Here is a 27,653-nt window from a genome sequence, read left to right on the forward strand (position 1 = left end):
AGATATCACTCTGGTACATGTGCTACTGGGGATTGAACTAGGGACCTCATGCTTGAGAGTCCAAAGCCTTATCCACTGTGCCACCTCCCGGACCATGATGCTTTTATTTATTTATTTATTAAATATTTATCTGTTGGATAGAGACAGTCAGAAATTGAGAGGGAAGGGGGTGATAGGGAGAGAGACACCTGCAGCCCTGCTTCACCACTTGTGAAGCTTTCCCTCTGCAGGCGGGGATCAGGGGATCGAACCTGGGTCCTTGCGCACCGTAACATGTGCGTTCAACCAGGTGCGCCACCACCTGGCCCCTGATGCTTTTGTTTCTATAGAAGTCTTAATGAGGTTTTTGTTATTTGACCTTTGCCATATGATTTAGCTTACTCTCCCTAATTTTATTCCTTTTTTTTTTTTTTTTTTTTTTTTTTTACCAGAGCACCGCTCAGCTCTGGCTTATGGTGGTACGGGAAATTGAACCTGGGACTTGAGAGTCTCTCTGTGTAACCATTATGTTATCTATCCCAACCATCCCCTCCCCCAATTTTTATTAGTGGTTTACAAGATTATAAGATTACACCTACAACCTGAGTTCTGTTTGCCTGCCTATTGATAATCATAATTTTTACTTCTCACAATCGCCATGTGATTCAGTAGCTTGGAAACTTGTTCTACCTAGAAAAAACATTTATTGATTTGTTGCCGCCAGGGTTAGTGCTGGGGCTCAGAATCCGTTGCTCTCAGAGGCCATTTTTTTTTTTTTAAATTTGACAGGACAGAGAGAAATTGAGAGAGGAGGGGGAGAGAAAGACAGACACCTGTAGACCTGCTTTACTGCTTCTGAAGCATCCCTCCTGCAGGTGGGGAGCCGGGGGCTCGAACAGGGATCCTTATGCCAGTCCTTATGTTTAGTTCTATGTGCTCTTAACTGGGTGCACTACTGTCCAGCCCCCCAAAAACATTTAAAAGCTATAGTCAACATAGTGTTTTGGAAAGCATGTAAATTTTTTATTAAATAATTTTCTTTAAAATTTTTTAAAAATTATCTTTATTTATTGGATAGAGACAGTCAGAAATCAAGAGGGAAGGGGGAGATAGAGATGGATAGAGACAGGGACACTTGCAGCCCTACTTCACCATTTGCTAAGCTTCTCCCCTGCAGGTGGAGACTGGGGGCTCGAACTTGGGTCCTTGGACACTGTAATGCGTGCACTCAACCAGGTGCGCCACCACCCGGCTCCAGCATGTAAATTTTCACTTAAATAAACTTACAGTGATATATACATATATATATCAGAAAACCATAATGAAATTATATATTTCTCTGTGTCTGTGTTATTGAAACAATACGTTTCATTTAGACATTCACTTGTTGGTACTTCCCAACCACCCATTTGTGTGTTAGCCATAGTCGTAGGCTTAGTAAGGGTCATACAAGTGAAACATAGTAGGATTGTTGTTCTTACTTATAAGCTTAATACGATAGGTATGTAACTTCAAGCAAGTGACTGATATTTTTGAGTTTCAGTTGCATCTTCTGTAAAGGGGGAATTATAATATCACCATTATATATCATCAGACTCATGAGATGTAAGGGACTAAGCAACATGCCTCATACCAGCTAGTGTTGGGCATTATGCCAGCTCCTCCCTGCTCCATTGCTTGATGCTATGGTCTATTTACATAATCATTTTGTCTGAGATCACCCTGCCTTCGGGGCATTGGTTTAATCCCCACGTTGGGCGCCTTAACCCGTCGTTTGGTTCATCCCGCAGCGCCAGTTCTGCTTACCAAAAGTGGCCCACTAGGCACTCACATTCCATGCCCGGCTCCACGCCAGCGAGCCGGGCTTCTTACCCATTTAAAGTTTGAGAATAGGTTGAGATAGTTTTGGCCTCAAGACCTCTAATCATTCGCTTTACCGGATAAAACTGCATTGCGGGCGACAGAACAAAGCTCGTGGAAGAAAATAACCTTTGAGCTTGAAGAGAAGGTAAAATTTGAGTAGATAGAAATGGGCAGTGGTCCGGGAGATGGTGCAGTGGATAAAGCACTGGACTCACGCAGGAGGTCCTGAGTTTGATCCCTGGCAGCGCATGTACCAGAGTGATGTCTGGTTCTTTCTCTCTCTCTCTCTCTCTCCTCCTATCTTACTCATTAATAAATACAAAATATTGAATAAAGAAGAAGTGGGCAAAGGGTAGCTCAGAGAAGTTGTGTAAGTATAAAGTTGGAATAATAATAGTCCAGCTTTGAGGGTAAAAGTTTATCATGTTAGAACAGTATGAAAGTGTACAAGCAAACTCAACCAAGAGTGTGAAAGAACTTAGAGTGTGTCAGGTTAAAGAGTCAGACCTTGTCATCACAGGAAACTTCCCTGAAGGGTTTATTTGTTCCTATCTCTTCGATACATAGAACAATGCCCAGCCCATACTGAGCAATCAGGAAATATTTCTTGAGTACATAGCTGAGTGCGATTTCAGATAAGTTGAGATTTATTTTGCCATGTAGGAACCAGTTAGAAATATCATATAGGTGGTCTGGGAGGTGGTGCAGTGGATAAAAGATTGGACTCTCAAGCATGAGGTCCTGAGTTCCATCCCCAACAGCACATGTACCAGAATGATGTCTGGTCTTTTCTCTCTCCTCCTATCCCTTTTGCTAATAAATACATATAAATATATAAAGAAAGAAATATCATTCAGGGAGTCCCCTGTTTGATGAGGGGATCAGAAGGAAGGGAGAAGATGGGGACTAAAAGTGAGAAGACAGATATCCTATCAAACGCTTGAAGGGAAAATTTGAGGAGGGACTGGTTAATAGTGTCCAGGAGGACCATGACTTGTAAAGCACTAGTGGGTGTGTAACAAGGAGGTGACTGGATAGCTGAAGAGGTTCACTCCTATAGGGACTTGTGCCTGGCTGTTAGGTTCTAAGTAGGCACACCGAACTCTGGAACATTTTTCTTTTAAAAAGTATTTTGTTTACTTTTAGATAAAGATGGGGGGGGAGACAGAGGGGGAGAGGGAGAAGAAAGTGGCCCACAGTACTGCTTCATTACTTGTGAAGCTTCCCTACTGCAGGTGGGTACCAGGGGCTTGGTCCCAGGCTTTTGAGTATGGTAATGTGTACACTCAATCAGGTACACCACCACCCGTCTCTCTGTTTCCTTCTTTCTAAGGTTAGTATTTACTGGTACTTGCTGTTTGAGCTTATACATTTTATTTATTTGTCGTTGGATAGAGACAGAGAGAAATTGAGTGGGGAGAGGGACAGAGAGAGGGAGAGAGACATCTGCAGCCCTGCTTCACCACTCATGAAACGTTCCTCCTGCACTTGGTGCTGGGGGCTTGAACCCTGGTCCTTGCATACTGTAGTGTGTGCACTTAACCACCACTTGCCCCCACTTTTTGAGCTTGTATTTAAGCCGAGAATAGGCCCAGCATATATCCGGATTCTGACTAAATCTTGGACCAAAATGTCACAACTGATTATTTTCTGAGTCATGAGGTCATAACTGACTACTTTCTTTCTTATATTCCTTATTATTTTTCTGAGTTCCTATGAACATTTATGACATTTAGAACTAGGAAAAACACATATCCATTATGACTCTTTATTCTTTCTAAAAATTATTTTTCTTACCTGATAGGACAGAGAGAAATTGAGAGAAGAGAGAATTAGAAAGGGAGAGAGAAAGAAACAGTTGCAGCACTGCTTCACTGCTTGTGAAGTTTCCTGCAATGGAGACCTGGGGCTTGAACCCAGGTCCTTGTGCATGGTAACATGCATGCTCAACCAGGTGTCGTATTGCCTGATCCCACCCCCATTATTTTGAAATATTACTCTCCCTGTGTATACACTTCTCACTCCTCACTCATTAAAACTGGATGTAACATAGCCATTTGACATTCTCTTCAGGCCTATTCGAGTAACATTTTGCAACGTTTCTAGCTGTGCCTCTCATCTGAGGACTCCTGAGTTATTCTTCTAAGGTTCACACTGGCTTCCTGGCTGCTTTGGGTGCTTGTGTTTCATCAACATAACTTACATTGTCTTTTTGATAAAGTGCCATGGAAAATCATAACCCTGTAGACCCATGCTCCAGAAAGATCATCTTAGTAGGGTCAGATCATCTTGTGGTGGGTCTTTTACATCTTGTGACTCCAAAAAAAAAAAAAATTCAGTTCATCGCAACCTTACCCCAAGTGAAGAGCATGTGAGAGCCATGTGAGCTGACTGTCCTTATAATCCACCCTTGACTCATGCTTGACTATGGACTGATAGAAACTGTCTATCAAAGCTGTCTTTGGCATTGCAGTTTTCTCTATGGTCCAGCTAAACGCCATGGTCCCACTCACCTTCCCAGCAATCATTAAAGTCTGATTATAAGCTATCTAGTCAAGTGGGAGGGAGTCAGCACTTTTTCCATTCAGTGTGGAGAACACAGCATCTGTGTGTGAACCAGGCCAATACTCTTGCTTATGTTTAATTATTTCTCCGTGTGGGAGGATTGCTGTATTCATCCTGTTAATTAGCCTCGCCTAATGAGCATGTAAACAGCAGGTTTCCTTGTTAGAAAATACCAATACACTGATTCGCCATCCTGTTGCATTTTGTTGCGTCTATGCGATGCTGTGGCTTGAACTCTGACTCCCAAACTGATTTGTGGGCCTCAGCTTATTAAACAGGGGAAATAGCCTTTTTCGCAGAAAGGATTTCCTGTATAGAAATCATGTAAAAGAGTGTCTACTTCATTGAGTTAGGCTGGAGACTAGTTTATTACCAATAGTTGGCTGCTGACTCTGCTGTTTTTTTGGGCTGATGAATCTTTCTAGGGAGAGACCATGGAGCATGTGGTTGTCGGATGGGTGAGTCCAGGGACGTGCTCTGTAATTACACAGCGATTTACATTTTTAAGTAGCATGTTGAGACAGCTACCTAATGAATGATCCCTATGCCAAAGCAATTTGATATTACAGCTTTATTGGATACAGGTAGTTGAGCAAGGCACTCAGAGTTTAAATAGTTTTTGCCAGAGGCCACCCAGCACGTGTGTGGTTTAGATTTAGAGCACAGTTCTAATTAACTCTTGATTTCCAGTTTTGTGTTGGGGCAAACCACATAACACCCACTTTGTTAGAGGAAGTTACTCTTCACATTTTGGCCACTCTGAATATGTTATTATTTTTTAAATTAAACCCTAAAGCAAGAATGAATCAAATTACTATGCAAGCTAGCAAAAGGTGTTTATTTGTAAAAGCTGCACTTGGTGTCATGCTCATGTACTATAGCAAATTGGAGAGCTCCACAGCCTGAAGAGGAAATTCCAACAAAGAGTAGGTTGTAGGAGTCAGGCGGTGATGCGCCTGGTTAAGCGCTCACATTCCAGTGTGGACGGACCCAGGCTCAAGCCCCTGGTCCCCACCTACAGGGGGAAAGTTTCAGGAGTGGTGAAGTAGGGTTGCACGTGCCTCTCTGTCTCTCTCCATCTCTATCTTCCCCTGTCCTCTGGGTTTCTCTCTGTCTCTATCCAGCAATAAATAAATAAAAATATTATGGAAAAAAAAAAAGAGTAGGTTGGAATATAGAGCCCAAAGGATGAAGAGTGGTGGGTGGATGGAGGAGATAGCATAATGGTTATGCGAAGAGACTCATGCCTGAGGCTCCAAAGACCCAGGTTCAATTGCTTACACCGCCATAAGCCAGAGCTGAGCAGTGCTCTGGTGAAAAACATACAAAGTGTATAGGAGAGGGAGTAGTAGAACAGCATGCCTGCCCTCATGCAGTTCATATATAGAATAGAACTGAGAGAAATGAACAATTCATCTCAGCACACTATGGCAAATCCAAACTGTGAGAGTCTGAGGGGTTTGAAAAGACTTCCCCTCTTGAACCAAAGCGTGGGGTGAAAGAACGAGGTGCCTCTTAGTCAAGAATAAACTGATCAAATTGGAGAGCTAGATCATGTAATGAAGATTAGATATTTTAAGGATAAATACATATTTATTAAAATTTTTTTTTTATTATTATTGGGAGTTGGGCGGTAGCACAGTGGGTTAAGTGCAGGTGGCGTGAAGCCCAAGGACCAGCTTAAGGATCTCAGTTGGAGTCGCTGGCTCCCCACCTGCAGGGGAGTTGTTTCACAGGTAGTGAGTGAAGCAGGTCTGCAGATGTCTTTCTCTCCTCTCTGTCTTCCCCTCCTCTCTCCATTTCTCTCTGTCCTATCCAACAATGACGTCAACAATAATAACTACAACGATAAAAAAAATAAGGGCAACAAAAGAGAATAAATAAATATTTAAAATTTTTGTTATTATATTTATTTTTATTAGATAGAGACAGCCAGAAATTGAGAGGAATGGGGAGATAGGGAGAGAGACAGAGAGACACCTATAGCCCTGCTTCTCCACAGGTGAAGCTTTCCCCCTGCAGGTGGGGACTGGGGACTTGAACCTGGGTCCTTACATGCTGTAACATGTGTGCTCAACCAGGTGTGCCACCACCCAGCCCTGAATAACTACATATTTATATCAAAAAGCAAAGGGTATAATGAGGTAAGTTCTAAATAGAGGCCAGAGAAAGCTCTAGCTAGTGAAATGTCAAACCTCTTCGAATACCAAGTCCAGATATAGCCCAAAGAAGAACTTAAGGTGAAGTAGGGATGGAACATGCGAGTCTTACTGAAATTACATAGCTAACATGAGAAGGAACTGGGATTTATACAAAGTGCAAAGATGCGTATAAGGATCCCAGTTCGAGCCCCCAGCTCCCCACCTGCAGGATGGACGTTTCACGAGTGGTGAAGCAGGCATGCAGGTGTCTGTCTTTCTTTCCCTCTCTCTCTATCCCTCTCCCTTCTCAATTTCTCTTTGTTCTATCCAATAAAATGGAAAAAGTGGCCTCCAAGAGAAGTTGATTCGAGTGCCGGCGCAGAGCCCCAGCGATAACCCTGGAGTCAATAAATAAAAAATAAAAAATAAAAATAAAAATAGGGATTTAGGGGGTTTGGTGGTAGTGCATACATATTACACAAGGACCCAGGTTCAAGCCTCAGGTCCCCACCTGTAGGGGTGAAGCTTCATGAGCAGCAGAACAGTGCTTCAGGTCTCTCTCTCTCTCTCAATTTTTCTCTGTCCTATCAAAAATAAATGAAAGAAAGAAAGAAAAAAAAAAGGCAACCAGAAATAGTAGATTCATTATGCAGGTATTGAGCCCCAGCAATAATAACCTGGTGCCAATTAAAAAAAAAGAATTGGGGTTTGAAGCCAAATGCTTTTCATTATATTGTTCACCACATTACCTATGGAAAGTTATTTACATCACAGACTTGAAAACCCCTGCCACTCAAAATGGAATTAATTCTGATTTTCTTTTTTAAATATTTGTTTATTTACGTATTCCCTTTTGTTGCCCTTGTTTTATTGTTGTAGTTACTATTGTTGTCGTCGTCGTCGTCGGTTATTGTTGGATAGGACAGAGAGAAATGGGGAGAGAAGGGGCAGACAGAGGGGAGAGAAAGACAGACACTTGCAGACCTGCTTCACCGCTTGTGAAGCGACTCCTCTGCAGGTGGGGAGCCAGGGGCTTGTGCTTTGTGCCATCTGTGCTTAACCCGCTGTGCTACCGCCCGACTCCCTAGTTCTTCTGATTTTCTATCCTAGACATCCCTATAAAAATATCTTCCAAGTTTTCTAGGCAAAGATCAAAGGGCATTTCCTTTTTTTAATTTTTTTTTTTTACAATCTTTATTTATTGGTTAGAGACAGAAATTGAGGGGGGAGGGGGAGATAGGGAGAGAGACAGAGAGACACCTGCAACAATGCTTCACCACCTGCAAAGCTTTCCCCCTACAGGTGGGGACAGAGGGCTCAAACCTCTGTCCTTGTGCATTATAACATGTGTGCTCAACCAAAAGTGCCACCACCTGGCCCCCAGGCACTTCCTTTTGAAGACTTTCTTACTCTCTCTTCCCCTCAAGCTTGTTTACATCCTCTGTCAAGTATTTGCACTTATTATTTTTTTAATCTGGCTCATCATGATAGAACATGAGCCTTTCTAGGACAAGTGCCATTGTCTTAATTAGTCTTTCCGTTTTTAATATCTTCAGTGCAGTGTGATCTTAACAAATAATAAATGGGTGGATGCATAATTACTTTACAAAATCCTTTGTTAAACAGCCTTGAGATAGTTGAATTGCTCCTGCCCTTTACGGAAGGTTAAATGAGGAAAGTGTTCATGGGACCTCAGTATCTGTGGGGTCTCCATGTCTCCTTCTTTGATAGGTTGGAGTTGAAAGTTCCCTTCCTTGTTTAGCAGTGTATGGTTTAGAACACTTGTATAAAAGTGTTTGTCATCAGTGATCATATCCTGACCAGCCTGTGGACACCTAGCCGGAGAGTACAGAGTATATTCATAGATAGTGATAAGTTTTTAAAAAAAATTTTTAATTTATTTCTCAATGAGAGGGATAGGAAGATAGAAGGAAAAAAACAGACATCACTCTGGTACATGTGCTGCCAGGGATCAAACTCAGGACCTCATGCTTGAGAGTCCAATGCTTTATCCACTGTGCCACCTTCCGGACCACAATATTGGTAAGTTTTAAAAGAAGAAAAAGAATACTTTTTAAAAAACTTGAACACATTTGACATGTAACATTGTATAAATTTGGCCAGAGAGATAGCTCAGTATGGAGGGTGTGTGTCTTGCAATCTTTCAGCACCATATAGGAGGCATATGGCATTACCAGATGCTCTGGTGCAATTGTGTCTCCCCTTTTTGATCTCTTTCTTTATATTAATATTAATGATTTAATATTGATTTACAAAATTACATGTTAACAGGGGCATAATTCCATACCGTTCCCACCACCAGAGTTCTGAATCCCCAATCCCTCCATTGCAAGCCACAGTTCTCCCAAGGTTGCAGACATGACTTAACTGTCTAGACTGTACATGATTGTCCCCTTTTTCTTCCAGGCCCAGTCCTCCCCCCGCCCCAGCCACTTATGACTCTGTTGCTACATCCAAATGTTCCTTCCTCCTCCTTCCTCTTCTCTCTGTGGGTCCTGATGGAGCTGGAGTTCAGAGCTGCCGCCGCCTCCTCCTCCTCCTCCTGCTCCTCCTCCTCCTCCTCCTCCTCCTTCTCCTCCTCCTCTTCCTCCCCCTCCTCCTCCCACTTCTCCTCCTCCTCCTCCTCCTCCTCCTCCCACTTCTCCCACTTCTCCCCTACTGGGAGTATGTATGGATCAAGATTGTGTTTGAGTTTTCTCTCTTTATCGATGTCATACCATAATGAAAAAAGCAGTCAAAAGTAATGAAATTGTTTGTTTGAGACCCCCTCCAACTCCACAATAAATAAATAAGTGAATAAATAAATAAATAAATAGTACTATCTGTAGCTTAAAAATTGGGCAAATTCTGGATATACAATATGCTGATTTGACATATTCACAGGTTGTGATTACTATTGTAGCAATAGTGGACACTTCTACCACATGACATAAGCGTCCTTTCTTTTTAGTAGCTAGATTGATCATATTTTAGTCTCTTAACATGTTTGATGACTATGGCACATTATTGTTGTCTATAGTCACTGTACTGTGCATTCAATCTTTATATTTTTTAAAATATTTTTTACCAGAGCACTGATCAGCTCTGGCTTCTGGTAGTACAGGGGATTGAACCTGGGACCTTGGAGCCTCAGGCATGAGAGTCTCTTTGCATAACTTAAGAATCAGTTTTTTAAAATTTTTTTTAAAAAATTTGTTTGTATTACCTTTATTTATTTGTTGGATAGAGACAGCCAGAAACTGAGAGGGAAGGGGTGATAGAGAAGGAGAGAGAAATAGAGACACCTGCAGCCCTGCTTCACCACTTGTGAAGTTTTCCCCCTGCAGGTGGGGACCGGGGATCCGAACCTGGGTCCTTGCACACTATAACATGTGCGCTCAACCAGGTGCTCCATCACCCAGCCCCTAACCTTTTTTAAACTTTTTTTTTAATATTTATTTTATTTATTTATTCCCTTTTGTTGCCCTGGTTGTTTTATTGTTGTAGTTATTATTGTTGTTGTCGTTGTTGGATAGGACAGAGAGAAATGGAGAGAGGAGGGGAAGACAGAGAGGAGGAGAGAAAGATAGACACCTGCAGACCTGCTTCACCGCCTGTGAAGCGACTCCCCTGCAGGTGGGGAGCCGGGGTTCGAACCAGGATCCTTATGCCGGTCCTTGTGCTTTGCGCCACCTGCGCTTAACCCGCTGCGCTACAGCCCGACTCCCCTTTTTTTAACTTTATTTATTTATTTTGCTTTCGTTCTTTTATTCTACCAGAGCACTGTTCAGCTCTCGTTTAAGGTGGTGGGGAGTTTGAACCTGGGATTTTGGAGCCTCAGGCATGAGAGTCTCTTTGCATAACCATCATGCTATTTACCCACACTTAGTTTTTTTTTTTTTTTTTTTCCCAAAATTTCCTTCTTTTTTATTTTAATTTTTTTATTAGTGATTTAAAAATGAAAGACAAGATTATGGGATAAGTAGTACAGTTCCACATAATTCCCACCACCAGAGTCCCATCCCCTCCATTGGAAGCTTCCTTATTCTTTATCCCTCTGAGAGTATGAACAGCTTTTCTTTTTTTTTTTTTTTTGGGGGGGGTCACTTTTCTTTGTATTATGCAATCATGAAAATAAGGCACAGATTGGCTATGTTTAGCGTTTTATTGAGGAAGTAATGTTGGCTAGCAGGATTTTTGTTGTCATAAGGATACATTTCCACAGGGGGTTGCAGTTACAGTGTTTTGCGGGGTCGGACAGTGGCGCACCCAGCTAAACGCACACAGTGTTACACGCAAGGATACGCTCAAGGACCCAGGTTTGAACTTCTGCCCTCCACCTGCAGCTGGGATGCTTCACAAGTGATGAAGCAAGTCTGCAGTTGTCTATCTTTCTCTCCTTTGAAATTTTTAATTACATTTATTTATTTATTTATTTATTTGGATAGAGACAGCCAGAAATCGAGAGGAAAGAGGGTGATAGAGAGGGAGAAAGACATAGAGACACCTGCAGCCCTGCTTCACCACTTATGAAGCTTTCCCCCTGCAAGGGATGGGGGGGGGGGCTTGAACCCAGGTCCTTGCTCACTGTAATATGTGTGCTCAACCATGTGCGCCACCACCCGGCCCCCTCTCCTTCTCTCTATCTCCCCCTCTCCTCTCAATTTCTCTCTGTCTTATCAAATGGAAAAAAAAAAAAAAAAGCTGTGGATTCGTAGTGCCAGCATCGAGCCCAAGTGACTGGAGGAAAAAAAAAAACAAACTGTATCTGTATCTATATATTGCTATCTGTAAATATGCTTTTTTCTTATGTCTATAGTTAAGCCTTTTGAATTGTGCAATTCACAACTTCTACAATTTTGAAACTTGGGATTTTTGAGCACATGAAATGTATCTAGTTATGACCGAGGAATTTTATTTCACTTTTGTGTATTTAAACTGAAATAATACCATGTCACTAGTCTTTGTCATATTAGATAGTGTCACTATCAAGTTTTGCTTTTTTAAATATTTGTTTTAAGTTATTTATTATTGGATAGAGACAGATAAATTGAGGGGTAAGGAGAAGATAGAGAGAGAGGGAGAGAGACAGAGAGACACCTGCAGTCCTGCTTAACCACTTGTGAAGCTTCTCCTCCTATAGGTGGGGACCAGGGGCTTGAACCTGGGCCTTTGCACACTATAATGTGAGCCCTTAACCAGGTGCACAACCACCAGGCCCCAAGTTTTGCTTTAATTTGGCCAGAACAGGGAGAGCCACCATTTCCTAGAGAGAGTAAATGAATGCTTGTGTAGGATTCCTTCTTCTCCATCCCAAGATTGGACCTGTACTTATGTGCCGATCCTAGAGAATTTGGAACCTGAAGCATTTTCCCAAGATGAGTGAAGATATTCTGAAATCCAGAATCATTATCAGGACTTACTTAAACCTAGGAAGTACAAGTTTAATCAAAGGGCAGCTTTTATTATTATTGTCATTGTTGTTATTGATTTTATTATTTTAAAATTTTATTTAATTAATTTATTATTATTATTATTATTTGCCAGAGCACTGCTCAGCTGTGGCGTATGGTGGTGGTGGGAGTTGAACCTGGGAACTCAGAGCCTTAGGCATGTTGGTCATTTGCCTAAAGATTATGCTGTGTCTTGAGCCCTTAAAAAAGGGCAACTTTTATACTCTCTTCTTGCTTTTTAAAACCAACAAATCATCAGTGCTTTCAAGGTTTATGAAAGGACTTCGGCATTCATGACTGATTTTGGTATAGGTCCAGTCACGGAATTCCTAGGCTCTGTCTTACTTTTGGAGGTCAACATATCACAGAGATTTGTTAGGGCAGTCTTTTCTCAGTTGGTCTCAAAGGCTCCTCTGTGTGAGTAAAATTCCCCTTGTCAAGTGTTCCACCCTGCTCTGTGTAAATTCTACTACAAAGTGGCAGTGATGTACACTCTTGACAATGGAACTTCTGTGTGAGTGTTGTCCACCTTTAGGCATGACTGCCGTAGAAGAGATGTAAAGATGGCCAAATAATCGAGCAGACTCCTGTAATATAGAAAACAGTGAGCCATGTGTCAATGTTGCTCTATTTATTTTCTTCCAGATAATTAAGGGCTGCCATGTTACTGCTTTGACAAGCACTTCCTGCTGTCTTCACAGAGATCACCCTGAAAAATAATCTCAAAGGAGCAGCTGTACCCCCATGCTTCTGTTGATGGCATTAGCATCTATCAAATGCTCTTTGTGACCTGGAAGACACCAACTACCCTTTTGTGCTTGGCCTGTTTCACACAACTGAATGAAGCTTCTTCCAGTTAGTTCCCGAGCTCTGTTGCTTAAACACCTTGTCTTATTATTGAGTGAATCTTCATGAAGCCCTTTCCTAAACCAGCTTGAAGGGTGGCTTTTTCCTCTCAGAATCTGTGACATGGAAGCTTTGGAAGTGGATGATATCAGCCCGGCCTTGGAAGTTACTGAAGATTTCTTTAGTACTTTTGATAGTAAAATCGAAAAGACTGTTCAGCAAGCAGAGGTTTATGGGATTCAAGAAGTCCCTGAATTGGTGGGGCATGAAGTACTGAGTAACAGAACAGACAATGGTGCTACCAGAACTGCTGACTCCCTAGGGCAGGGAGGCATGGTTTGGGACCACTGCAAGGGCAGGATTTTAGAAACCAAAGCTCAAAATGTCTTCCCTGCCAAAGAACAGTTTATGGTCCAGAAAGGGACAACCCCAGATAATCTTTCCTGGATGGAACAAAAGGAAGCATCAACCTTTAATTTTTTCAACATGTGTCAGCGTCGGAGAGACAGACCTCGTTCTGTGAATGACTTACTGGATGAGACCTCTACTTTCAAACCAGGGCATGCTCGATCAAGGTCAGATATTACCCAGATGGACTGGAGAGTAGTCCTCAAGACCATGCCTTTACAGCAACAGCAGGAGCAAACATCTCTTCCAGAACCTCGTTTCACCAGACCTTCTTTTCTCTTGCCCTCACCAAATAAGGTTGAAGATGCTCAAGGAAACACTGGTAAGTTTTGGTATCTGACTGCTGTTGAACACCTGTCTAATTTTCTCTGTCTCTCTTGCAGTGATCTCATAAGAATATTACTTTCCAACATTCATGTTCGGCTTTGCCTGCTTGACTTGACTCACTTTTCTTACTTAAGGTTCCTCTTCCATTTACTTTCATACTTTACCTCAAGCCTTGTCTTGTCTCCATATTATCTTCGTAAGAAGTATTGAGTGGAAAGACAATTATGGTTAATTTTCCTCTTACAGCCTTGGGTTAGAATCATAGTATTCTCATAACTAATGTAGCATTTTTCTTTGACTATTGTATGGTCATTGGTTGGTGTTTGTTGGATCACATTGGTATATAGTCTTGGGTTATAAAGTACTTAAAGATGTGTAAAGATCTATGCCCTAAAAAACTTCTCAGATACTAACAACTCAAGAAGATACCCAGTTGTGGGAGAAATTAGATGTTCAACTAAAATATCTGTGGGGAGATTTTTGTTTTTCTTTTGGTTGGTATTTACTCATTATTTTTAAAATTTATTTATTTTGAATAGAGACAGGGAAATCAAGACGGAAAGGGGAGATGGAGAAGGAGAGAGAAAGAGAAACACCAGCAGCACTGTGCCACCACTTGCAAAGCTTCCTCCTTGCAGCTAGGGACCAGGGGGCTTGAACCCAGGTTTTTGTTTTTTTTGATAAAATGAAACACCAACAAAACCATATGATAAAAGGGGTATAATTCCACACAATTCCCACCACCAGAATTCTGTATCCCATCCCCTCCCATGACAGCTTTCCTATTCTTTATCCTTCTGGGAGTATGGACCCAGGATCATTATGGGGTGCAGAAGGTGGAAGGTCTGGCTTCTGTAATTGCTTCCCCACTGAATATGGGCATTGACAGGTTGATCCATACTCTCAGCCTGTCTCTCTCTTTCCCTAGTGGGTCAGGGCTCTGGGGAAGTGGAGCTCCTGACACATTGGTGAAGTCGTCTGCCGAGGGAAGTATGGTTGGCATCATGGTAGCATCTGGAATTTGGTGGCTGAAAAAGAGTTGACATATGAAGCAGAACAAATTGTTGGCTGATCATGAGCCTAAAGGCAAGAATATTGCAGATGAATATATTTGGGATCTCCATTTTTGAAAAAGCTCATAGGTCTATTTTAGGTATATTCCAAGGGGCCCATGACTTTACTAGTTTTTGTGTGAGCATGACATTTGATCTGCAGGTGGACCCAAGTTATTGTCATGGGAGATGGTGCCATGTCTGGAAAAAGAGCTAGAAGCCTGGATCAGGGAAGAAAAGTAGCTCCCAAATATAGGAAAAATATATAAATATTATTGACTGTAAACCACATTGATTTGATTTGGGGCCCATATTCAGTACAGGAGCCTATGTAACCTCTACATCCCTGTAGGTCTGAGCTCACATTCTGTGGTCATGAGTAGGAATGTTCTAAGTTGCACCAATTTCAGGACCCATCTTCCTTAGGTGGTATGTTATCCAGCCTCCCTTCGGAGAATGCTACAGTCTCTACAATTGTTGATCCACATCGAGGTCAAGGTCCTTATAGGGGCCCACAAAGGGGTCTACTATGTTGTTCCTGATGGAGGAGATGCCCAGTGACAGAAGAGAGGGATCTATTGGTGGTCTAGGCCCATCATGTCTGTGTGGGAATCTCAGGACTCCCCAACTAGGGCCCCAGGTGATGGGGTGACCTGGTAGTGACTAAAGTCATCATTAAAGTATGCTGGTCTTTTGCCCTTATTCAGCTTTTGTAGTCCTTACTTTGTCTGACAAGATTAACTTTGGAGTGATTGAGGGAAGTGAAGTAGGTGAGGAGGGTATCTAGGTTTAAGTAAAAACTATTTCATTAGATACTTTAAGGTGTCTTTTTAGGTCTTTCTACTTGCTGCATTTATTGACTCACTGCAGAGTATTGTGTACTTTTGCTTTCAGGTATATATTTTGCCCTAGTTTATGGATACATGTGGACATCTGCCCTATCTCATGGGACCTAGTCTATATCTAGGTTTGAGGGCTTTGTTAGGAAGTGAACCACTCAAAATGGAATTAAGGAGTCCTATGAAAAAGGAAAGGTCTAATCGAGTAATGAGGCTGAAGGGTTGACATTCCACACCTGACGTCTCTGGACACAGTCGGAAGTGAAGCATGCTGAGTTGGTGCTCGTTGCATTGGAACCCAGGTCTTTGCGCATGGTGACATGTGGGCTCAACCAGGTGCAGCACTGCCCATCCCCTATTCATTCTTCTTCTTTTTTTTTTTTTGTATTATTATTTTTTTCTTCTATTTTCTTTATTGGGGAATTAATGTTTTACATTCAACAGTAAGTACAATGGTTTGTACATGCATAACACTCCCCAGTTTCCCATATAACAATACAACCCCCACTAGGTCCTCTGACCCTATTCATTCTTGATGAGTAAGTGAGCTCAGCTGTAAAGAGGATAGAGCATGGAAAAGACACTTGCGGTTGGGTTCACTAGGAAGGGCTTACTAGAGGTCATGGAGCTTGAACTTGACCTTGAAGGACACTAAGTTGGAAAGAGGGTCATAGCAGAGGATACTTGGTCAGGATCATAGAGAAGAATTGCAAGGAGCATGTGCTTTTTTTTTTTCTTCTTTCTTCCTTTCTTTCTTTCTTTCTTTCTTTCTTTCTTTCTTTCTTTCTTTCTTTCTTTCTCTTCTTGTTGTTTTTGCCAGAGCTCCTCTCAACTCTGGTTTATGGTAGTGTTGGGACTGAACATGGGATTTCAGAGCCTTAGGCATGAAAGTCTTTTGCATAATTGCTATGCTATCTCCTCAGTCCATACCCTCGTGACAGGAAAAAACAAACAAACAAACAAACATAATTTGGTTTATTAGGTGATCCCCAGTTGGAAGAATGTTGCTTTGGCTATGGAAGAGTATTCAGATACCATTTCAGACTCCAGGGTCACATAAACATGATTATGATTCCCTTCGGTAAAGGAATCTAACTGCTTAAGTGAAGGGATACCTGGGGAGATAGTTGTAGTTTGTCTTTCAGTTTTTTTGAAGTTAGTATCCTCAACTTTGCCCAATTCCCTGGTCATTTTCTTTTCTTTCTTTTTTGCCTCCAAGGCTCAGTGCCTATACCACAAATCCACTGTTCCTGGTGGTCATCTTTTTCCATTTTTTGTTTTGTTTTGTTTTGTTGTTGTTGTTGTTGGATAGGTCAGAGAGAAATTGAAAGAGATGGGGAAGACAGAGAGGGGAGAGAAAGACACCTGCAGACCTGCTTCACTGCTTAAGAGGCGACCCTCCTGCAGGTGGAGAGCTGGGGGCTCGAACCAGGATCCTTGTGCTGGTCCTTGTGCTTCGTACTATGTGTGCTTAAAACAGTGCGCTACTGACCCCTCCCCCATAGTTTCTTTATAGAAGATTAACACTTTGAATTTCAAGTACATTTTCTTGGGATACTTGAGAGCAAAATGTGGCAGGCAGATTAATAGGCTATTTGGCCTAGGCAAAGTCAGTATCCAAGCACACTGAATGTTTGTCCTCACAGTAAGTGAGATGCCCAGGTGAAAGGAGAAAGGAAGAATGCAGACAATAACTTAGTTGTGTGCACTAGGTGTAGCTGACTTAACATATGCTGTTCATGGGCTATACGGTACTTGCTCCATTTTTAAGGATGCTGAAAATGAGGCATACAGAGCTCAGGTCATGTGCTTCCAGTCTCATGACTAGTATTGATGTCTTTGCTTTGAACACAAGAAGGTCTTTCTCCAGAGTTCATGCTCTTGATCACTAAACTGGGGCTGCGCCTTTATTTAGAACCTAGTAGTTCTCAATTTCTGGAATCCTCCACTTAAAAAAAAATATATTGAGCCAACATTGATTTAAAAGACTATATATGTTTTAGGGGTACAATTTTACCTCTTCAAAGTATGTGTTACCCTATCTATCCCCACCGAGGTAACCGATATCCCATCTCCACAGTTCATAGAATGTCTTTACTCTATCACTCCTCCCCCAAATTAGTAACCTCATAGAAATTTCCAGTTTGGAAGCCATTGTTGTTAAGCGTTCCCTAGTTGGGGAAAGGATAGGAAGTGATATAGAAGAAAGACCTGGATGATATTCTTTAAAGTAAAATTAATCTTACATGGGATTACTGATTAGGAAGAAAACTGATACATGTAGAAACAACTAAGTGAGGACTGTTTCCTGCAGTTAATATATTCCCTATAATATATAGATAGGAACAGGAAGACAGCACAGTCATTACACAGAGGACTTGCATATGGAAGGTTTCAGGTTCAATCCCCAGCATCACCAATAGCTGGAGCCCATGGACACTCTGGATGAAAACAAAAATATATGAAATTAAAGAAGAAGAAGGAGGAGGAAGAGGAGGAGGAGGAGGAGAAGGAAGAAGAAGAAGAAGAAGAAGAAGAAGAAGAAGAAGAAGAAGGAGAAGAAGAAGGAGAAGAAGAAGAAGAAGAAGAAGAAGAAGAAGAAGAAGAAGAAGAAGAAGAAGAAGAAGAAGAAGAAGAAGAAGAAGAAGAAGAAGAAGAAGAAGAAAGTATATAAATGATGCAGCCCTGGCCAGGATTCTTTAGGGAACCCATGACTCTGCAGAAGGAAGACTAACATTACCTTCAAACTTTTCAATGTTAGCTGTATGGGAAAGTAAAGAGGAATTCCATGTAAAGAGGAATTGGGGTCTTTTATTTATTTATTTCCTTTTTGTCGCCTTTTTTTTTTTTATTGTTGTTGTAGTTATTGCTGTTGATGTCATCGTTGTTGGATAGGACAGAGAGAAATGGAGAGAGGAGGGGAATACAGAGGGGGGAGAGAAAGATAGACCTGCAGACCTGCTTCACTACCTGTGAAGCAACTCCCCTGCAGGTGGGGAGCCAGGGGCTCAAACCGGGATCCTCACTCCGGTCCTTGTACTTTGCGCCACGTGCACTTAACCCGCTGCGCTACCACCTGACTCCCGGAATTGGGGTTTTATCCCATCTCTGGCTGCCTTTTCAGTCTTACTTAAAGGTCTGTGAATGCATTCTAGAGAATACATTGCCTCAGGTAGACAGGGGAGGGAGAGAGGACGACAGAGAGAGAGAGAGGGAGAGAGAGACCGGGACCTAGTCCAAACTTTTAGAGTTTTGCAATACCAAGTGAATAAAGAACACTGTCAGTGAGTCCTACCAGGTTGAAGTGTGGCTTGCATCCAATGTAGTTAACACTGTCTATACTATCTGAACACTGGGTAGTAATGTCAGAAGGTTACGTTATTAGATAATATGAAGAAAGAATTCTAAGGTAGGATAGCAACAGAGTCAGTACTACCTATTAAAAGCTTTACTAAAGTAAAGTTGAGAGGGTTATAAAATACTAAAATTTTATTTATTTATTTATTTGCCTCCAGGTTATTGCTGGGGCTCAGTGCCTGCACTATGAATCCACAGCTCTTGGAGGCTATTTTTTCCCTTTCGTTGCCCTTGTTGTTTATTGTTGTGGTGGTTATTATTATTGATGTTATTGCTGTTGTTGTTGGATAGGACAGAGAGAAATCGAGAGAGGAGGGGAAGACAGAGGGGAAGAGACACCTGCAGACCTGTTTCACCACTTGTGAAGCGACTTCCCTGCAGGTGGGGAGTTGGGGGGCTCAAATCAGCCAGTCCTTGTGCTTCACCACATGCGCTTAACATGCTACGCTACCGCTTGACCCCCCCTAAAAATTTATATTCTGACAATATTTAGACATTGCGAAAGCTTTCTTCCAGTCTAGATAACACAAATAGTACCTCACATGAGAGCTTTTAAAGGCCCTCAGGGTAGTTCATGTTTTTTCCTTATAACATTCCCAATAGCTGCAGGGAAGCTTGACTGGGAAGTGACCCTGATCTCTCTGGATGACTGATTCCTCATCCTAATGCGTATCTTTCTTGTTTTTGACTTAACCCTTTACCTCATTGTATCACTGAGTAGAATAAATCTACTCAATAAATAAGTAAAGCAGGGAAGAGAAAAGTTTCCACAAGGTAAAGAAGATAGAATTTTAAGGTTGTTGAACCAAAATATACATATGTTAGAGCGGGTCATATGAACAAGTGGTCACATGTCATCAGTGTGAAAAATAGGTTATCCACACATACTCATAGCTGTGAACATGTACACATGGTGGAGGAAGCGGGGATGTATGGGGAAGAAAACCACTCAACTGATGCTAAACAAGGGGCAGTGTCATAGAAAGACAAACATTGTCACATCAGATTTTGCAAAAAAGGAAGAAAACTTTGTTTTAGTTGAATTCTCCATACCAGGCTTAGCATTACTCCACTCAACCTCCCCATCTCCTCCTTTCAGAAAATATTTATACAGGATGGAGAAGGAGTCAGAGACTTCTCTCTTGTTTGATATATAGCAGCTAATCTTAAATTGTTTGCCTTAAAGGCAGATAATTTGTAGACTAATGTTAAAGCCAGGTCATCGTGATAGGTGTCACTGTCCCTTTGATAGGTGTCTGCAAAACACTCTCATCCCTAACTTGGGTCTTTTTCCATTGTCATACCTGGACCCCAAGCCCTCCACCCTTGGCCCCTCCCTGCCCCACTTCCTTTACCTAGGACTGTTAGTGGATCTCCCAGCTCCATTCCTAACTTCCCATGTAGATTTGAAAGAATTACTGTCTGTTGCCTTTGGTTTATAAGCCTAGTTAAATTATCTCTATAATCTTCACCAACTTAGACATTGCATGTCATTCTAGGATCTGTTGGAACTGATATTGACATATAGTTGTGTGGGAACTAATTACTGTAGTCGGATGGGTAATGAAAAGTTGTGCTAGAAAATATAGGTATAATTAAAATTATTTAATAAAAACAGATTTCTGTGTGCCTTGTAACCACTTCTTCTCAAACTGCTGTCACAATTTTTTTTTTAATAGTAAAATTAAAGAAATTCCTTGTGGGAACTATGGAGCTGTGAAAGTCACCAGACTGTCAGAATCTGACTTGCTTTTCTCTCTCTGACTGTGTTGCCATCTTCATCTGCTTGGCAAGGGCAGTAGTCAGCCGGGCTTTTCTTTTCGTCGATTCTACTTCCTTGTGACCTGGTATCATTCTTATGCAGGCATTTTTCTTGTCCTAAGTTCTTTTTTTTAAAAAAATATTTATTTTATTTATTTATTCCCTTTTGTTGCCCTTGTTGTTTTATTGTTGTAGTTATTGTTGTTGTCGTTGTTGGATAGGACAGAGAGAAATGGAGAGAGGAGGGGAAGACAGAGAGGAGGAGAGAAAGATAGACACCTGCAGACCTGCTTCACCGCCTGTGAAGCGACTCCCCTGCAGGTGGGGAGCCGGGGTTCGAACCGGGATCCTTATGCCGGTCCTTGTGCTTTGCGCCACCTGCGCTTAACCCGCTGCGCTACAGCCCGACTCCCCTTAAGTTCTTTAAGAGACCATCTCAAGCAGAGATTTTCTTTAGGACTAGAAAACCATGGGAATATGGTTTCTTTATCCTGTTACTACTCTTTATACTCCCTTCCTCTCTATTTTTCACTTCCGTTTTGGGACTGATACTGAAATGACTGCTTTTTTTTTTTTTCTTCTTCTTCTTTTTTTCACTATGATATTTCTCAAAAGTCTTGGAGTCAATAGAGCTGAGAGTATTCTAGGAGGATCAGAACAAGGAAGATCACAGGCACATGGTCTATTGCTGAATTTATGATTCACCTTTCAGCAAGATTAGTCAGTACAAAGAAGTTGCTAAAATCGGTCACAGAAAGTTGATTTTTAGATGCTTGTCTAGTTTCCACTGGCTACATTATTGAATGCTGGTTGTAGCAGCTCTTAGGAAACCCAATGTGCCTCGCTGACAGCCTACCACGTGTTCCCTAACATTTTTTCCTACATAGGAACTCTGAAAATGAATTGTTTGTCTGACTTTTGTGTGTAATGTGGTTTTTCTGTCAATATATTTTATCTTTCTTGGCTAAAGAAAATTACAGTTACTAGTTTCACACACTGCTAGAATTTCCTCCTTAAAAAGTGCATCTTTTTGTGCTATTCCCTTATCAAACATGAATCATTGGCTTCCTGTTCTTTACAAAGCCAAGTGTAAACTTTCTAAAAACACCAAGTTATCACCCTGCATTATCTCCCACACTTACCTTCACCCCACAGCGGTGCCCCCTTTATCCTGTGCCGAGTGCTTTCAAGCTCCCGGGTCTTCACCGTGCTGTCATCTCAGAATACCCATGCCCTTTGCACTTTTCTAAACCGACTATTATTTTCCAAGGGCCAATTCAAATGTCACATCCTCCCTGAGACCTTTCCATACTTATCTCAGCCAGAACTCTTATTTTCTTTCACTTGGAAGTTTTTCAGGGTACTGATACACGAGGTTGGAAAAGGACCCCGAGTTGGGGTCAGAATATTTGGAAGATGCTTATCACAGGGAGATGAAGATTTGTACCATGTGTCAACCACTGTGCTGTAAACCATTAACTGCCCCCCACTCCCCGTAAAATGTAAAAAAAAAAAAATCATTTATGCTCTGCATTGTAAGTAATTGTTTAAGCATCTGTCTCCCACGATAGGTTGGGTGTTCATTGATTTGGATCATGTAGAAAATATTGTATTAGATCAGAAGGGAAAACACTAAGCAGAACTTGGACTAGAGTTGGTGTATTGCACCAAAGCAAAAGACTTTGGGGGTGGGGGAGGAGGGTTCAGGTCCTGGGACATGATGGCAGAGGAGGACCTAGTGGGGGTTGTGTTGTTATGAGGAAATGTTATACATGTACAAACTATTGTATTTTACTGTGTACTGTAAACCATTAATCCTCCAATAAAGAAATTTAAAGGGGGGGGGACTGGGCATTAGAGCAGTTGGTTAAGCACCACATATTAGGAAGTACAAGGACCAGCTCGAGGATCCCGGTTCAAGTCCCTGGCTCCCCACCTGCAGGGGGGGTTGCTTCACAAGCAGTGAAGCAGGTCTGTAGGTGTCTACCATTCTCTTCCCATCTTTGTCTTCCCTTCCTGTCATGATTTCTCTCTGTCCTATCCAAAAAAAGATGGCCTTCAGGAGCAGTGGATTCTTAGTGCAGGTACCGAGCCCCATCGATAATCCTGGAAGAAGTAAAATAAATAAAATACAATAAAATACAATAAAATAAAACAAAATAAATAAAATAAAATAAAGAAAGTGTATTGTGCCAAGTATGAGTACATGAAAAGTATATGTGGGGAGTTGGGCAATAGCGCAGTGGGTTAAGCGTACGTGGCACAAAGCGCAAGGACCAGCAGAAGGATCCCGGTTGGAGCCCCTGGCTCTCCACCTGCAGGGGAGTCGCTTCACAGGCAGTGAAGCAGATCTGCAGGTGTCTGTCTTTCCCCATTTCTGTCTTCCCCTCCTCTCTCCACTTCTCACTGTCCTATCCAACAATGATGACAACAGTAACTACAACAATAAAACAAGGACAACAAAAGGGAATAAATAAATAAATAAATAAAAAATAAAAAAAAGAAGTAGCCATCTGTTATCTTATTCAATAATCCCAATAGCTTAATGTAAGATATTGTATAATCCTGATTTTATAAATGAGGAAACTGAACTTTAGAGCAGTTGACCTCACCCCAGTATGTGTCGGTGCTAGGATTCCAAGCTAAACCCAACACAGGAAGCAGCATATAACCACCCTGTAGTATTGCCTCACAAGCACCAGAAAATTCAGGGCCAATTTCCCTCCACCATCAACTAAATACAGTATGATCCAGATCAAGTGTTGGAGTTTCTATTCTCAACTTGTACGTTTTGTGGTTTAACCTTGACTGAGTCATTTTGTTCTCTGGTCTCTCTTTTCAAATCTATTAAATAAATTATGATGCTTTCAGAAGCAAGTAAAAGAATCTGCAACTAAAAGTGGCATACATCTTGATTCTTCATCTAGCAGATAACTATCGAGTACTTAGTGAATACCAAATACTGTATGAACTGAATACTTAAGAAATCCAGGGGTGGGTGGGCTAGGTCACAAGGATCCTGGTGTTCATTCTCTCTCTCTCTCTTTTTGCTGTGCTGTCTTCAGTATGATGCTTCTTCTTTCTCTTCATGGGTATAAGATGGCTACTCCTTTCCTCTCACCCTCACCCTGTGGATTCTTTTCTTAAACAGCAACAGTCAAAGTCAAGAAGGAAAAGCAGGATAGTTCCTCTGGGTCTTTTCCCTTCTAGTAATCAGTCTTGGGCTTGGGTTGCATGTATAACCCATAAACAATCTCTGGGAAAGGAAAATGGGTTTATTGTGATTAGATCAAGGTCATGATTCTTTCCATAGCCTAGGTGGGTGAGCAATCCTCTCTGCATTAATCACCAAACTTAAATCAAATTAGCATCCTGCTGGTAAAGAAGGCAGAGTAGGGTAGGTAGCTAGTAGGTCTAGCTCATATGGGACTGGAATAAAGTGATTTCTAGTCCCTTCTGGCTCTTGTGTCTATGATTATTTATGTAACCCAGGAGATAGTAGTGAAATGCCATTTATCTTAAAATCTTTTTGCTTAAATAGGAAAGATTCTTTTTTTTATTATTGTTTTATTTATTTTAGTGAGAGATACAGAAAGAGCAAGAGAGACTAGAGCACTGCTCATGTCTGGCTTATGGTGGTGCTGGGGATTGAACCTGGGACCTTAGAGCCTCAGGCATAAAAGTCTTTTGCATAACCATTATGCTGTTTCCCCAGCCCTAGAGATTTTTTTTTTTATACTTAAATCCGGTAGATGAGAGAAACAGAATGAAAAGCTCACAACGAGTAAGCATAGTTTGAGAGTTGATATTTGAAAGTGTTTTCTATACCAAACATTTCATTCAAGATTAGGAGTTATTTTTGTAACAGAAGGTAGACAACCTCTGCATTAAGAGGTTGGATCTGTGACCTCCTGTTCAGGTTTATACTTGAGAAGTGAAATTAACTGGGACTGTATTGACTCAGGTTCCCCCATCCCCCAGCAAAAATCTTTAATGAAAAAGATTCCTACATTGGTATGTCCCCGGTTTATTTCTAGTAGAGCATACACAGATATTCTGTCTTTTTCACCTAGATTAATTAAGGACAAATGGCGATGTTATCTTCTACCCATAAAGATCCAAGGTAGCTCACAGAAGAAATACAGCTAGAAAGGAGTCAGGCAGTAGCGCAGCGGGTTAAGCGCACATGACACCAAGCGCAAGGACCGGCGTAAGGATCCCGGTTCGAGCTCCCCGGCTCCCCACCTGCAGGGGAGTCGCTTCACAGGCAGTGAAGCAGGTCTGCAGGTGTCTGTCTTTCTCTCCCCCCTCTGTCTTCCCCTCCTCTCTCCATTTCTCTCTGTTCTAACAACGATGACATCAATAACAACAACAATAACTACATCAACAATGAAAAACAACAAAGGCAACAAAAAGGAAAATAAATATAAAAAATGCTAGAGCCTTGATTATCACTAAAGAATAATTCTGTTGATAATTGTGACCACCCCCCCCCCCAGGTATCCAGAACTACAGGAAAGGCTGTGGATAATATTGAAAACATGCAAACTATAGCCCCTTTCTGAGGTTCTTTGCTTTAGATTTCTGGAGGAGTGTGACAATAAATGTGAGCCACATTAATTTCACTTCTCTTATGTGTCTCTAATGAGGAAGGTGGGACTTAAAATTGGTTTCAGCAATGTCTCCTTTATTAAACACAATTGAATACTATGACACAACAAGACTAAACTTGGAAATCTGTGTTTTCTTAACCAGGAATATAAAGGAAAGAGAGGTGATTGTGATCTGGAATGGCAGTGAAGTCTTCACTAAGGAAAGGCTATTTCAGTTGAACTTGCAGGACTGAGCACAAAGTGGAGATAAACATAGCTTATCTGTGCAGTGACCTGGAGGCTAAGCCAGAACAAGGATGAGGTTAGAGACTAATAGAGACAAATATTGTTGGCAAGAGCTGTTGAAAGCAAAGATTAAAAAAGGGGGTTTCTAGATATAGGCCAGGTCCCATAAGATAGAGCATATGTTCACATGTATCCGTCAATTAGAGCAAAACATATACCTGAAAGCAAAAATACACAATAGTCTGTAGTGAGTCAGTATCAAGTTCATAATGAAATAGTGTCTACTTAGACTTAGATACCCTCCTCACCTACTTCCTATTACAGTTCTCTCACTCACTCCAAAGCTAACCTTAGCAAAACGAGGACTGCAAAAGCTGAGTAAGGGCAAGAGACTGGCATACTTTAACGATGACTCTTTATTCACTAGCAGGCCATTCTACCAGCTGGGGTCCTACTCGGGGAGTCCTGAGTCTCCCAAATAGACTTGATGGGTCTAGACCTCAAATAAATCCCTCTCTCCATTGTTACCAGTCATCTCTATCAGGAACAACACAATAGACCCTTTTGTGGGCCCCCATAGGACCTTGCCCTCAACCTGGATCAACAATGGTAGAGAATGTTCCATCCTCCGAAGGGAGGCTGGACAACATACTGTATGCTAGGCCTGAGGAAGATGAGTCGATACTGGGGCAGCTTGGAATGTTCCTACTCATGATGACAGAATGTGAGCTCAGATCTACAGGGATGCAGAGGTCACACAGGCTCCTAAGCTAATTATGGGCTCCAGATCACATCAAATTGATGGGGTTTACAGTAATATTTATACCCCTTTCCCATATTAGGGAGCTACTTTCTTCTGTGATCCAGCTTTTTGGTCCTTTTCCCAGCCATGACATCACCTCCCCAGACAATAACTTGGATCTATCTGCATATCAGATTTCAGGCTCAGGCAAAAACAAAACAAAACAAAAACAAACAAACAAAAACACTAGTATAGCTACAGACCCTTTGAAATATAACTAAAATATGCCTACTAGCTATCTACAAAATGGAGGATCCCCCAACGCTTCACCTGCACTATTCCAGCCTTTAGGTCTATGATTGCCCAACAGTTTGTTTGGCTTTGTATATTAACTCTCTTTTCAGCCACCAGGTTCTAGATGCTAGCAGGATGTGACCAGACTTCCCTGGACAGACAACTCCAGCATTGTGCCTTGGAGCTCTGCTTCCCCAGAGCCCTTCCCCACTAGGGAAAGAGAGAGATGGGATGGGAGTATGGATCGACCTGTCAATGCCCATGTTCAGTGGGGAAGCAATTACAGAAGCCAGACCTTCAACCTTCTGCATCCACAATGATCTTGGGTCCATACTCCCAGAGGGTTAAAGAATAGGAAAGCTATCGGGAGGGGTTGGTATACAGAGGTCTGGTGGTGGGAATTGTACGAAGCTGTAGTCCTCTTATCCTATGGTTTTGTCAGTTTCCTTTTTATAAATAAAAAATAAAAAAATAAATAAATAAATAAGGGGTTTCATATTAACAACAACCACAATAACCCTAGAATTGAGCAGGTGTGATGGCGGTGGCTAGCAGGGAACCCTCTTTCCTATAGCTTTTGTGTTTAAGTAAAGGGACATGGGTTGGAATAACACTGTGGGCTTCTCCCCTCCCTTTGAACACCCCACCTCTGGGGAGGGAAAAGTGACTTCTGGGCAAGTTCAAGAGAGGAACCAGGCATGAGCAGCCCAGTCCCTCAATGAAAGCACTGAGTCTGATTTGCTCCGGCAGACATGCTCCTCTACCCATCAGCCTTTCACGGTTGGTGTGGCCCCCAGCATGAGAAGCCTGTAGTGACGCAGGGGTGCTTATGACTTGGAGGTAAGTCTGTATGGTCCTGGGGCTCAGCTTACTGCCACACATCTAAGTTGTGCTCTCAAATTTACTGCTATTTTGCTCTCCCTGTGTCTGACTACCCTCTTTCACTCTTAGCTGATTTGAAAGTTGGGTGAAGAAAAGGGGTGATTTTTATTAGGTCCTCCAGGCCCCAACAGTACAAGGGGTAGACCAGTAGATGGAAAGGATTGAAGGAATGGAAACCAACTGGAAGGCTCTGCCAGCCACCATGATGTGAGGAATGAGGGTTCAAATTAAAGTGACTATTGACAAAAGAGAAAGTGTGACTCGTAAAAAGAAGAAAGACCCTATGGATTGTTGAAAGGATTTATA

At 41.8% G+C, this 27,653-nt stretch overlaps 1 protein-coding gene across 6 annotated transcripts in view; it reads left to right on the forward strand.

Annotated features, from left to right (window-relative positions):
- Nucleotides 1-27,653, forward strand: part of PLEKHM3 (pleckstrin homology domain containing M3) — a 138,612-nt gene that overhangs the window by 18,197 nt on the left and 92,762 nt on the right. For 4 of the 6 annotated variants that reach the window (XM_060194048.1, XM_060194049.1, XM_060194052.1 and 1 more), the window contains one exon: nucleotides 12,647-13,577. In XM_060194048.1, coding sequence (XP_060050031.1) covers nucleotides 12,971-13,577 — 607 coding nt within the window. In that variant the 5' untranslated portion in view covers nucleotides 12,647-12,970. The remainder of the gene's footprint in view (nucleotides 1-12,646; nucleotides 13,578-27,653) is intronic. The other 2 variants (XM_060194050.1, XM_060194051.1) reach the window with 1 other exon arrangement.

This window comes from Erinaceus europaeus, chromosome 7 (assembly GCF_950295315.1).
Source record: "Erinaceus europaeus chromosome 7, mEriEur2.1, whole genome shotgun sequence".
In the NCBI taxonomy this organism is placed as follows: Eukaryota; Metazoa; Chordata; class Mammalia; order Eulipotyphla; family Erinaceidae; genus Erinaceus; species Erinaceus europaeus.